Below are 14,301 nucleotides of genomic sequence, written 5' to 3' on the forward strand. Positions count from 1 at the left end.
CCATCGCAGTGCCTTCAGGGGCTTGGGACCTAGGAAGGGGGCGGGGTCGCGTCTGTGGTGCCCAGGGACGGCTCTGACAGTGCCTGCAAGAACTGCGGATATGGGCTTGGGGCGGGGTCGCATCTGGGGTACCCAGGAGGGCTCTCACAGTTCCTGCAGGGGCTGGAACCAGGACGGGGGTGAGTCGCGCCTCGGGGGCCGGAAAGGGCTCTCGCAGTGGCTGCAAGGACTCGGGATCTGGGTGGTAGTGGGGTCGCGACTGGGGAGTCCAGGGAGGGCTCTCACAGTGCCTGCAGGGGCTTGGGACCTAGGAATGGGGCGGGGTCGCGGCTGGGGTTCTCAGGAGGGGTCTCACAGTGCTTGCAGTGACTTGGGACTTGGGCAGGGTGCACTGCAGAGTCTCAGTGCCCAGGTAGGGCTCTCGCCGTGCCTACATGGGCTGGGACCTGGACGGGGACGGGTCGTGCTTCGGGTGCCAGGGAGGGCTCTCGCAGTACCTGCAGTGGCTTAGGACTTAGGAAGGGGACGGGGTCGCGGCTGGGGTGCCCAGGGAGGGCTCTCCCAGTGCATGCAGGGGCAGGGGACCTGCGCGGGTGCGGGTCGCATCTGGGGTGCCCTGGGAGTGCTCTCCCAGTGCCTGCAGGGGCGGGGGACCTGGGCAGAGGCTGGTCGTGTCTCCGGTGCCCAGGGAGGGCTCTCGCAGTACCTGTAATGGGTGGGGATCTAAGCGGTGGCGGGTCGACTCTCAGGGGCCCAGGGAGGGCTCTCGCATTGTCTGCAGTTGCTTGGGACATGGGTAGTGGGCGGGGTCGCGTCTGGGGTGCCCAGGGAGTGCTCTTGCAGTGTCTGCAGGGCCTGTGGATCTGGGTGGTGGCGGGGTTACGTCTGTGGTGCCAGGGAGGGCTCTCGCAGTGCCTGCAGTGGCTTAGGACTTAGGAAGGGGACGGGGTCGCGGCTGGGGTGCCCAGGGAGGGCTTTTGCAGTGCCTGCAGCTGCTTGGGACCTGGGCAGGGTTCACGGAAGAGTCTCGGTGCCCAGGTAGGGCTCTCTCAGAGTCTTTAGGGGCTGCGACCCGGACGGGGGCGGGTCGTGCCTCAGGTGCCAGGGAGGGCTCTGACAGTGCCTGCAAGGACTGGGGATATGGGCTGGGGGCGGGGTCGCATCTGGGGTGCCCAGGGAGGGCTCTCGCAGTGCCTGCAGGAGCTGGGGATCTGGTTGGGGGCTGGTCGCATTTTGGGTGCCCAGGAGGGCTCTCGCAGTGCCTGCAGGGGCTGGTGATTTGGGCAGTGGGCGGGGTCACCTCTGGTGTGCCCAAAGAGGGCTGGTGCAGTGCCTGCAGGGGCTAGACATCTGGATAGGGGCGGGTCGCGTCTGGGGTGCCCAGAGAGGGCTCTCGCAGTGCCTGCAGGATTTGGGGATCTGGGCGGCGGCGGGTCGCGCCAGGGGTGCCCAGGGAGGGCTCTCCCAATGCCTGCAGGGGCTGGGGATTGGGCGGGGGCGGGTCACGTCTGGGGTGCCCAATGAGGACTCTTGCAGTGCCTGCAGGGGCTTGGGACCTAGGAAGGGGCCGTTGTCCTGTCTGGGGTGCCCAGGGAGGGCTCTCGCAGTGCCTGCAGTTGCATGGGACCTGGGCAGGGTGCACGGAAGAGTCTCGGTTCCCAGGGAGGGTTCTCGGAGTGCCTGCAGGGGCTGCGACCAGGGCGGGGGCGGGTAGCGTCTCGGGTGCCAGGGAGGGCTCTGACAGTGCCTGCAAGGACTGGGGATATGGGCGGGGGGCGGGGGTCGCGTCTGGAGTGCCCAGGGAGGGCTCTCGCAGTGCCTGGAGGAGCTGGAGATCCTGGCGGGGGCCGGTTGCATTTTGGGTGCCCATGAGGGCTCTCGCAGTGCCTGCAGTGGCTTGGGACCTGGCCAGGGGGCACATTCGCGTCTGCGGTGCCCAGGGATGGCTGCCGCAGTGGCTGCAGGGGCTGGGTATCGGGGCAGGGGCGGGACTTGTCTGGGTGCCAGGAAGTGCTCTCGCAGTGCCTGTAGTGTCTTAGCACCTGGGCAGGGGTCAGGGAAGTGTCTGGGGTGCCCTGGGAGGGCTCCTGCAGTGCCTGCAGGGGCTGTGACCCAGACAGGGGACGGTCGCTTCTGGGGTGCCAGGGAGGGCTCTTGCAGTGCCTGCAGGGGCTGTGGATCTGGGCAGGGGGGCAGGGTTGCGTCTGGCGTGCCCAAGGAGGGCTCTCACAGTGCCAGCAGGGACGGGGGACCTGCGTGGGGCAGGTCGCGTCTGGGGGTGCCCAGGGAGGGCTCTCCCAGTGCTTGCAGTGTCTGGGGACCTGGGCGGAGGCTGGTCGTGTCTCAGGTGCCCAGAGAGGACTCTCACAGTGCCTGTTTGGGCTGGGGATCTGGGCGGGGGCGGGTCCCGTCTGTGGTGCCCAGGGAGGGCTCTCGCAGTACCTGTTTGGGCTGGGGATCTGGGTGGTGGCGGGGTTACATCTGGGGTGCCCAAGGAGGGCTCTCGCAGTGCCTGCAGGGGCGGGGTAACTGCGCGGGTGGGGGTCGCGTCTGGGGTGCCCTGGGAGTGCTCTCCCAGTTCCTGCAGGGCCTGGGGACCTGGGCATGGGTGGGTCGCGTCTCGGCTGCGTGGGAGGGCTCTCACAGTTCCTGCAAGGGCTGGGGATCTGAGCGGGGGCGGGTCGACTCTCGGGTGCCCAGGGAGGTCTCTCAGAGTGTCTGCACTTGCTTGGGACATGGGCAGTGGGCGGGGTCGTATCTGGGGTGCCCAGGGAGGGCTCTCGCAATGCCTGCAGGGGCTGGGACCCGGACGGGTGTGGGTCAAGTCTCCGGAGCCCAGGGAGGGCTCTCGCAGTGCCTGCAGGGCCTTAGGACCTAGGAAGGGGGCGGGGTCGCGTCTGGGGTGCCCAGGGAGGGCTCTCGCAGTGCCTGCAGGGGCTGGGACCCAGACTGGTGTGGGTCAAGTCTCGGGTGCCCAGGGAGGGCTCTCCCAGTTGCTGCACGGGCTTGGGACCTGGGCAGTGCACGGGGAAGCATCTGGGGCTCCCAGGGAGGGCTCTCTCAGTGCCTACAAGGGCTGGGAACTTGGTCGGGGGCGGGTCGCGTCTCAGGTGCCCAGGGAGGGCTCTTGCAGTGCCTGCAGGGGCTGAGGATCTGGGCGGGGGCGGGGTCGCATCTGTGGTGCCTAATGAGGGCTCTTGCAGTGGCTGCAGGAGCTGGGGATCAGGGTGGTGGCGGGGTCCCTTCTGGGTGCCCATTGAAGGTCTCGTAGTGCCTGCAGGGTCTGGGGATCTGTGCAGGGGGACAGATCTGGGGTACCCAATGTGGACTCTAGCAGTGCCTGCAGGGGCTGAGGATCTGGCCGGGGGAGGGTCGTGCCTCCGGTGCCCTGCTAGTGCTCTCACAGTGCCTACAGGGGCTTGGGAGCTGGGGAGGGGGTGGGGTCACGTCTGGGAAGCCCAGGGAGGTCTCTTCTAGTGTCTGCTGGGGCTGGAATCTGGGAGGGGGTGGGTCGCCTCTCTGGTGCCCAGGAAGTGCTCTCAGAGTGCCTGAAGGGGCTGAGGATCTGAGCGGGGGGGGGGCGATGTCGCGTCTGGGGTGCCAGGGAGGGCTCTCGCAGTACCTGCAGGAGCTGGGGATCTGGGCGGGGGCCTGTCACATTTTGGGTGCCCAGGATGGCTCTCGCAGTGCCTGTAGGGTCTGTGGATCTGGGCAAGGGGCGGGGAAGCATCTGGGGTGCCCAGGGAGGGCACTCGCAGTGCTTGCAGGAGCTGTGGATCTGGGTGGTAGTGGGGTCGCGTCTGTGGTGCCCAGGGAGGGCTCTCGCAGTACCTGTTTGGGCTGGGGATCTGGGTGGTGGCGGGGTTACATCTGGGGTGCCCAAGGAGGGCTCTCGCAGTGCCTGCAGGGGCTTGGACCCGGAGAATGGAGGGTCGCGTCTCAGGTACCAGGGAGGGCTCTCGCAGTGCCTGCAGGAGCTGGGGATCTGGGCGGGGGCGGGTCGCATCTGGGGTGTCCAGGGAGGGCTCTGGCAGTGCCTACAGTGTCTTGGGACCTGAGCAGGGGGCGGGGTCGCATCTCGGGTGCCCAAGGAGGTTTCTCGCAGTGCCTGCAGGGGCAAGGGATCTGGGCGGGGGCAGGTTGCGTCTGGGGTGCCAGGGAGGGCTCTCGCAGTGCCTGCTGGGGCTTGGATATAAACGGCGGGCGTGGTCACGTCTGGGGTGCCCAGGAAGTGTTTTCTCAGTGCCTACTGGGGCTGGGGATCTGGACGGGGGCGGATCTTGTCTGGGGTGCCCAGGAAGTGCTCTCGCAGTGCCTGCAGGGGCTGGGTATCTGAGTGGGGGTGGGGTCGCGTCTGGGGTGCCCAAGGAGGGCTCTCGCAGTGCCTGCATTGGCTGCTCCCTGGGCGGGGGGCGGGGTCACGTCTGGGGTGCCCAGGGAAGGGTCTCGCATTGCCTGCAGGGGCTGAGGATCTGTGCGGGGACGAGTCACAGCTGGGGTGCCCAGGGAGGGCTCTGGAATGCCTGCAGTGGCTTGGGACCTGAATAGGGGGCGGGGTCGCGTCTGGGGTGCCCAGGGAGGGCTCTCACAGTTTCTGCAGGGGCTGGACATCTGGCCGGGGGCGGGGTCACGTCTCAGTTGCCCAGGGAGGGCTCTCGAAGTGCCTGCAGTGGCTTAGGACTTGGGCAGGTGTTGGGGAAGCCTCTAGGGTACCCAGGTAGGGGCCTGGGTCACGTCTGGGGTGCCCAGGAAAGGCTCTCGTAGTGCCTGCAGGGGCTGGGGATATTGGCAGGGGTGGGTCTCTTCTCCGGTGCCAAGGGAGGACTCTTGCAGTGCCTGCAGTGGCTTTGGACCAGGGCAGGGGGCGGGGTCGTGTCTGGGGTGCCCCATGAGGGCTCTCACACTGCCTGCAGGAGCTGGGCATTTGTATGGTGGCGGGGTCGCATCTGAGGTGCTCAGGGAGTGCTCCCGCAGTACCTGCAGGGGCTGGGGATCTGAGCAGGGGCGGTTCGCCTTTGGGGTTCCCAATGAGGGCTCCCGCAGTGCCTGGAGGGGCTGGGGATCTGGGCAGGGGGCGGGGAAGCGTCTGTCGTGCCCAGGGAGGGCTCTCGCAGTGCCTGAAGCAGGTGGGACACGGACGGGGGCAGATCGCGTCTCGGGTGCCAGGGAAGGCTCTGGCAGTGCCTGCAGGGGCTGGGATTCTGGGCGGAGGCGGGTCACATCTGGGGTGCCCAAGGAGCGCTCTCGCAGTGCCTGCAGTGGCTGGGACCTGGGCAGGGTGCGGGGTCGCGTCTGGGGTGTCCAGTGAGGGCTCTCGCAGTGCCTACAGAGGCTGAGGATCTGGACCAGGGGCTGGGTCGCGTCTGGGGTGCCAAGGAGGGCTCTGGCAGTGCCTGCAGGGACTGGAGATCTGGGCCAGGGGGCGGGGTCGCAGCTGGGGTGCCAAGGAGGGCTCTGGCAGTGCCTGCAGGGACTGGAGATCTGGGCCAGGGGGCGGGGTCGCAGCTGGGGTGGCCAGAGCAGCGCTATCGCCATTCCTTCAAGGGTTGGGACATGGACGGGGTGCGGGGGTTGGGGTCGCATCTGGGGTGCCCAATGAGGGCTCTCGCAGTGCCTGCAGGGGCTGAGGATCTGGCCAGGAGCGGGTTGAGTCTCGGGTGCCCAGGGAGGGCTCCTGCAATGCCTGCAGTGGCTTGGGACCTGAATAGGGGGCGGGGTCACGTCTGGGGTGCCCAGGGAGGGCCCTCGCAGTATCTGCAGGGGCTGGGTATAGCCATGAGCTATTTATATTTTTCTATTTTATGTGTCCTGGATGATTTATTTCTTCAAAGTTTTAGAATTTTCATTGTATATATCTTTCACTTAATTGGTTACATTTATTCCTAAATATTTTATTTTTGTCCCTATTGTGTATGGGATTAATTTTTAGATTTAATTTTTGTCAAGTTGGTTGTTAGCATATAAAAAAGCTACTGTTTTTTGTATGTTGATTTTATAACCTGTAACTTGACTGAATTGGTTTTTCATCTTGAACCATTTTTTGGTGGAGTGTTTAGATTTTTCCATGCACAACATCATGTATTCTACAATGTTGTTGAATTCAGTTATTGTTAACAGTTGTGTTGAGGAATATTTCATGTTATAAATATAAGAGCATGTCAAAAAGGCTTAAAGTTTACCTGTGGAAAATTTCTCTGTTGTTTGCCATATAGTTATTAGAATAGTACCTGGCAGACTTGTGGACTAACATAGCTAATGGAGGGCATGCGTTCACCCATTGGTTTATCACTGCTTTCTGTGTCCCCCCACAGACTCCCAGCGAGACGGCGAGGCTTCTTAAGGGAAGGCCTTTACTCAAGGTTGTGTGCTGAGTGTTGCTGGTGGCAGCATATTAGTAACATGATCTCATGGGGTCATTTCAGACATTTGTACCTCCACCTGGGTGATGCAGAGTCTTGCATGCTGTGGGATGGTGAGTCTGGATGCACCAGATGACTGCTGGCTGCCCCTCACATGCTGCCAGGTACCACCCAGGACATGGTTAAGAAAGTAGCTGCCTCCTCTGCAACTGTCTCAGATGGTAAGTGCCATATCTCAGACACCGGGGAAGTCCACACAGAGGTACATGACTTGCTGTGGATGGAGATGCTAAGCCTGCTCAAAGACTGTACAGGGATACATTGAGAAGTGTACCTTTGCTGTGTCCTGACAGGAAGTAGTCTATCAATCACCAGGCAACAGAGTTGGCAGCTGGCAGCTCTCACTGAACTGCTTCAAGATCCTGTAAAACTGGTCTGGAAAGCACAAACAGATGGCATCATGTTAGCACAGTGGGTAAATATGATCTGTCCCTTTTTCTACTGCAATGGGTGCATGTCAAAGCACACTACAGTAGGAGCCACTTTATATCAACAGATTGTGTACCATTAAGAAAGAAAGAGAGCTACAGAAGCTGTTAAGCATTCTTCAGCAAGTATGCACAGCCACCACCTGTGAATGGCAAAGCTGCCCCTAGGACAGTCCCAAACAACCTACCTTGGACCCCATGGATTTATTTATTCACTTACTTAAACATTATTCTTTATGTTTCATTGAAAGACAAAAAAATACAAAAACAAATTTCCCATTGATTGGATCATACCACTTGAGTGGCAAGGGCCCAAGTATCTGAGCCATCCTCTGTTGTTTTCCAGGGTATACATAAGTTGGAACCTGGATTTAATTGTGAGACCAGGTATTGATCCTAGATACTCTGAAATAGGACGCTGGCACCAAAAATGATGTCTTTCCTTGCTATGCCAATCACAATATTGAAGCCTTTATATTCTAATTTATTAGAATGGCAGTGTGAGATACAGAAAGATGTTTCCATCTGTTGGCCTCACCCCTAAAGGCTGCAAAAGTTATGGAAGGGCTAGGCCAAAGTCAGAAGCCAAGAACTCCAGCCAGTTCTCTCACATTGGTTTAAGAGACCTAAGTAACTGACCTAATGCCTGCTATCCATCAGCGTGTACATTAGCAGGAAACTGCACTGCAAGACGATTGTACTGAAATCCAGGCACTCTGATATGTGGTGTCATGGTTCCTTGGCCATTGTTATATTTTAATGTTTTTATTTCAAATAAATAAAGATATCATTGAATCCACTACATCACTCTCCAAATGGCTGCAACAGCTGCAGATTAGCCAAGGTGAAGCCAGGAGCAGGAACTTCATCTTCTTCTCCTACATGGGTTGCAGAGGCCTGAGATCTTCACCCTTCATTCACTGTCTTTCCATGCACCTTAGGAGGAAGCTGGACTGGAAGCATAGTAGCTGGGCCATGATGTAGCAATACAATATGAAATGAAGCATAGTTAGCTGAATCTTTATCTCCTGTGCCACAACATCAGAATTCCCATTGTTATTCATAAGAGCAGTCCCACCACAGGACCAACCAAAACTCTGGCCCTGTTGGCAGCAACTTCAGAAGTTAAGCTACACAAACCTTCAGCACCCTGGGAAATACCAAGGTAAACACATAGAGTGTCACAGCCAGAGTTCACGTCAATATTTCCCTGCAATCCAGTGCTATATAATTAGATGCAGTGCTCTCTCTGGCTTCCTCTGAACCATTATGAACATGATGGGACCTATTCTGGTCATCAACAACAAAGACAACAGCTTATGCAGGCTGCACTGCTGCCTACTGGCTCATTTCAGGCAACTCTCATTAGTTTCTCCAGAACATCTGGACACCACTGAGGCCCTTCTAGACAGAGAGAAGACCACAATACATTCAACAATGGTAGGCTTCTTGTGCAAGCTAGGGCTAAGCAGTCATCACCAGGCATCTTTATGGATGACAACCACCATGTATTAGGGTCACATTATAGAGCCTTATGGATCATTGGGCACTAACTCCTATGGCATTGTGATCTTTCCCAGTATAGTGCATCAGTCACACAATATTCATTGACAGACTATGAAGAGGACATGCCCTTGGGTCGACTGCCATGGTCACCATTAAGACAGGACCTGACCTCTTCCCATGAGTCCTTGTGTTGCTTCTGCCCACCTCTCAGCTATCATTTCTGTTCCTTGGCACAGACAGCCTAACACTTCTGTTCTTCACCTAGATCAATCCCAAGTCTTTTGTACTGATGTGGCATGCTTACCTAGAGCCTGAACACTTAACACACACACCTCCCTATATTGTCAAAACCCTAAAATAGCCACTCAAGCAGGAGAAGTGGGGAATTGACATAGCTGTCCATGACAGTGGAAGTATTCTCTAAAATACACTGAGTCATCTATTAACTCACCCATCAAGCACCTTCTCAAAGCTGGAGGATAGTAATGGAGGCATCCTGAAGATTACCATCACCTCAAGAACGTCATGCCTTGCTTTGAATTTGCCTTACTTGATATTATCAGACTGCCTCTCAAAATTTTTCTATTATTGGTGTGGCAAGCACTTTCTTGTGTCCTGTGGAGATTTGGCACAATTAACTTTTTAATTTGAAGATCAACATGCACCTTTATGAGACTTCCAGTGGGCTGCCTCTACAGTCTGTGTTAACAGGATCTGGCTGGCCTTCAGTTGTCATCTAGCATCCATCTGTGACACTATGTTGAGGACATCATTCCAGCTGATAATCAAGAGGAGTAGGATGTAGGAAAAATGGGCCTCGAACATCAGCAACTGACTTTTTGATCCAGTGGGTGTGGACCTTAGTCCCATACAAGATGATAGCGTGGAACCTCAAATTTTTGGTCTATATTTTGAAAAAGGAATTCAGAAAAATTCCTCAACAAATCCACATATATCTCCTTTTCCTCGGTGATTCAGTTTCAACCAAGGAAGCTCAGCACATTTTACTTTCTGATAACACCAACTTCCTCACCTCTAGTGAACCCTAAGACTCACCTATCTCACCAGTCACCCACAAGGATGTGCCTTGGTTAGGCATACTTCCAAAGAAAAAGCTAAGGATTACTCTATGGATAGTTTTTGGTTGTAAGGGTCACATGGGTAAAGGACTTAAAATTAGTTTTGAGCTTTTAGTGACACTATTGTTGGACTCACAGAGAGTTTGGACTACCTCATTTAGCATCATGAGGTGGGCCCTGGTCTCCAGCCTCTGAGAATCTCTTGTTAAATGGAAGTGGTATTTTCAGAGACCAAACAAACCCACACCCTGAGGAGTCTGTCTGCTGGATGAGGATGTCAGCCTCTGACATTTTGTCTATTTGTTGAGCCCCCATCAGTCATCTCACATCAGATACCTCCTTCTAGATACCAAGGTAGTATGTATCTTAACGGGCAGAAGTTGTGATCACCCTATTGGTTCTTGAGCAGTCCACCATCACTCAAGGCCATCTTGAAATTCACACATCCACCAATTCTTGGGACATCACCAATTGCTAGAGGCCTTTGTGTGGCCTCAAACTGGACAATCTATGCTCTTACATTGGAATACCTCCTTTGGTGGGACACTGTAGATATTTGTATTTCTGGCCTAACCTCACTGACCAACTCTTAGCTATTTTGATTGCCAAAATTCTACTTTTAATGTAGCAAAACTACACTATATATTATCTACATCCGTGCTTTCAAAGTGGAGTCACCCAGGCTTATATGATTTGGGACATCATAGACATATCAATTTGGATGTCAGCTTGTAGCTTTCCTATTGTATCCAAATCAGTTGTGGAAATGCCCCAGGAATGCCTGTGGTACAGACAAAACTGTCATTCCTCTTTCTCTCATGGTTGCATTTGGAGTGGTGACTATTCACATGTGACCTGGCAGGTGAATTTTACTGACCTGCTGTAGCAAATGACAGGTGCTTACTGTTGTGTAAGCCTCCACCAGACTTCTCCTTGCTTCTTTGTTCATGGCTGAAAATGTCATCAGATTCTAAGTATTTCATCCCTGGTGCATTAAACATGGGACCAAAAGTATCTGAAATACTTAGTTACTGTCCATTTGGTGTATACACAGTGGTAGAGTTTCTAATTCATGTGAAGGTTATGTTTTTTTTAAAAAAATGAAATTAACAATAATTGTACATACTTAAGGGCTACTGTGTGATATCTTGGTACATGTCTGCAATGTGTCCTGATTAAAAATTGGATGATCAATATTTCCCTTTATTTGTCAGTACCTATGATTGAAGCCTTGGAATGTCTTCTATATGCCCATACAACACATACTCAGTTATTGTGAGCTCTCCTCTCCATTATTCTGTGCAACATTAGGAAGTTATTCCTTTGATCTAACTCTGATTTGGTACCCATCATCCAGGCTCCTTGAATTTTCCCTCCAACATCTCACATCCTTTATTAATCACTATGTATTCAGATTGGTGTTTTTTAAAGATTTATTTATTTTTCTTTTAAAGGCGGAGCTACAGAGAGAGGGAAAGACAGAGAGATATTTTCCTTCTTCTCATTGACTACCAAATGGCTGTAACAACTGCAGCAGAACAAATTCAAAGCCAGGAGCCAGAAACATTTTCTGGGTCTCCCACAGTGGATGCAGGGGTCCAAGAATTTGGGCCATCTTCCACTGCTTTCTCAACCCATAACCAGAGAGCTGGTTCAGAAGTGGAGCAACAGGGACATGAACCACTACCCACATGGGAAACTAGCACCACAGGAAGAACCTTTACCTACCATGCCACAGCGCTGGCCACGGATTATTTTTTTAGCTTGTGTTTGTGAGGGAGGGGGTACAGTATTTGTCTTTCTGTGTCTGGATTGTTTTCACTTCAAGTTCCATACATCTTGCTTCAAGTAACAAGATTTTATTCTTTGTAAATGGCTGGATAGTATTCTATTTTGTGTATATACGACAAACTCTTGACCCCTTCATCTGATGAACTCTCAGCTCATTTTGTTTGCCAAGATACAATTCCCTTTTAGTGAGACAAAAATGCAGTCTACTTTATCTGAATCCCTGCCCTCATAGTGGAGACTGTGGTACCAGAATGAGTTTCTTCTCCCAGGCATATCTGATCTGGGGACATCTTATGCCTGTCAATTTGGATTTCTGATTGTCATTTTCCTATTCCATCCAACTCAGTTGCAAATGTCCCCCCAAGAATGTCTGCTTTGCGGATAAAACTTACATCATAACTTTTTTTTTTGGACAGGCAGAGTGGACAGTGAGAGAGAGAGAGAGAGAGAGAGAGAAAGGTCTTCCTTTTCTGTTGGTTCACCTCCCAATGGCCTCTGTGGCCGGCATGCCATGCTGATCTGAAGCCAGGAGCCAGGGCTTCTCCTGGTCTCCCATGGGGTGCAGGGCCCAAGGACTTGGGCCATCCTCCACTGCATTACTGGGCCACAACAGAGAGCTGGCCTGGAAGAGCAGCAACCGGGACAGAATCCAATGTCCTGACTTGGACTAGAACCCAGGGTGCTGGTGCCGCAGGTGGAGGATTAGCCTATTGAGCTGTGGCGCCGGCTATATCATACCTTTTTCTCCCATGGTGGCATTTGAAGAGGTGATTACTCTCATATGCCAACTGGCATGAGGATTTTATTGCTCTGCTGTTGCAAGAGGCACGTGATTATTGTTGATGGCCACACCAGATGCTCCTTGCTTTTTCCTTCATGGCTGAAAATGTGCTTCAAAACATGGGACTGTAGATACATGAACTAATTAGTTCTTTTCTACCTAGTGTTGGTGTTGCTGGTTCATGCTGTGGTTCTATTTTCTGGAAATTTTGACATTAACAATAATTTCACATAATTAAGGGCTACAGTATGATATTTCAGTGCATGTATGTAGTGTGTCCTGGAGAAAAATGGGATAGTCAACATTCCCCTTTCTTTGTCAATATTTTATGACTCAAGTCTTGGAATTTCTTCTGTATGTAAATATAATACATACTAGGTTATTGTGAGCTAGTCTCCTCACTGTGCTCTGTAACAACAGGAATGTATTCCTCTGATCTAACTATGATTTTGTCCCCATCATCAAAACTCCCTTCAATCCCCCAGTGTCTGCCATCCTTTATTAATCATTATGCATTTAGGGTTTTAGCTTGCATATGTGAAGATGTGCAGGTTTCATTTGTCTTTCTGTGTCTAGCCTTTTTCACTTCACATGATATCCTCCAACTGCATACATTTCGCTGCAAAGGACAGGATTTTATTTTTAAATGGCTGAATAGTAGTCCATTTAGTTTATACACAACAAATTCTTGATCTCTTTATCTGATGATGGATATGTTGGTTGATTCCATATCTTGGCTATTGTTAATGGTGCTGCAATAATCATGGTGGTGCAGGTGTCTCTTAGATACATGATTTCATGTCTTTTGGATACATACTGAGTATTGAGATTGTTGAGTCATATGGCAGTTCTATTCTTTGTTTTTAAGAAATCTCCACAGTGTTGTCCACAGTGGTTGTACTTATTTGGATTCCCACACCCAGTATATGAGAGTTCTCCTTTCTCCCTATCCTTGCTAGAATTTTTACTTTTTCTTTATGATAGGCATCCTAGCATTATGAGGTGATATCTCTTTGGGGTTTTGATTTGCATTTCTTTTTTATTTAATTTTTAAATTTTTCAATAGATATAAATTTCCAAAGTACAGCTTATGGATTACAATGGCTTCCCCCTCATAACTTCCCTCCCACCCGCAACCCTCCCATCTCCCGCTCCCTCTTCCATTCCACTTGCATTGAGATGCATTTTCAATTATCTTTATATACAGAAAATCAATTTAGCATATATTAAGTAAAGATTTCAACAGTTTGCACCACACAGAAACACAAAGTATAAAATACTGTTTGAGTACTAGTTATAGCATTAATTCACATTGGGCAACACATTAAGGACAGAGATCCTACATGAGGAGTTAAGTGCACAGTGACTCCTGCTGTTGACTTAACAAATTGACACTCTTGTTTAAGGCATCAGTAATCTCCCTAGGCTCTTGTCATGAGTTGACAAGTCTATGGAAGCCTTTTGAGTTCGCTGACTCTGATCTTATTTAGACAAGGTCATAGTCAAAGTGGAAGTTCTCTCCTCCCTTCAGAGAAAGGTACCTCCTTCTCTGATGGCCCATTATTTCTACTGGACTCTCACTCGCAGAGATCCTTTCATTTAGTTTTTTTTTTTCCAGAGTGTCTTGGCTTTCTATGCCTGAAATACTCTCATGGGCTCTTCAGCCAGATCTGAATGCCTTAAGGGCTGAATCTGAGGCCTGAGTGCTGTTTAGGACATCTGCCATTCTATGAGTCTGCTGTGTATCCCACTTCCCATGTTGAACCATTCTCTCCCTTTTTAATGCTATTAGTATTAGTAGACACTAATGTGATCCCTTTGACTCTTAGACCTATCATTATGATCAATTGTGAACTGAAATTGATCACTTGGACTGGTGAGATGGCATTGGTACATGCCACCTTGATGGGCTTGAATTGGAATCTCCTGGCACGTTTCTAAGTCTACCATTTGGGGCAAGTCTGATTGAGCATGTCCCAAATTGTACATCTCCTCCCTCTCTTGTTCCCATTCTTACATTTAACAGAGATCATTTTTCAGTTAAGTTTCAACAGCTAAGAATAATTGTGTGTTAATTACAGAGTTCAACCAATAGTATTAAGTAGAACAAAAAAATACTAAAAGGTATAAAGTAGTAAGTTGTTCATCAACAGTCAGGGCAAGGGCTGATCAAGTCACTGTTTCTCATAGTGTCCATTTCACTTCAACAGGTTTCCTTTTCGATTTCTTTTATTATTATTATTATTTTGACAGGCAGAGTGGACAGTGAGAGAGAGACAGAGAGAAAAGTCTTCCTT

At 52.0% G+C, this 14,301-nt stretch overlaps 1 protein-coding gene across 1 annotated transcript; it reads right to left on the reverse strand.

Moving 5' to 3' along the window:
* Positions 1-4,704: 4,704 nt before the first annotated feature.
* On the reverse strand, positions 4,705-5,583 carry LOC133750504 (keratinocyte proline-rich protein-like). Its single transcript, XM_062180089.1, has one exon. The coding sequence runs from the start codon at positions 5,581-5,583 to the stop codon at positions 4,705-4,707; it is 879 nt and encodes a 292-aa protein (XP_062036073.1).
* Between the last annotated feature and the right edge of the window lie 8,718 nt (positions 5,584-14,301).

This window comes from Lepus europaeus, chromosome 21 (genome assembly GCF_033115175.1).
Source record: "Lepus europaeus isolate LE1 chromosome 21, mLepTim1.pri, whole genome shotgun sequence".
Lineage (NCBI taxonomy): Eukaryota > Metazoa > Chordata > Mammalia > Lagomorpha > Leporidae > Lepus > Lepus europaeus.

Excerpts from the sequence above, each read along its gene's own strand:
- LOC133750504 (XM_062180089.1), bottom strand. The coding sequence starts at position 5,583 with ATGCGACCCCAACCCCCGCACCCCGTCCATGTCCCAACCCTTGAAGGA.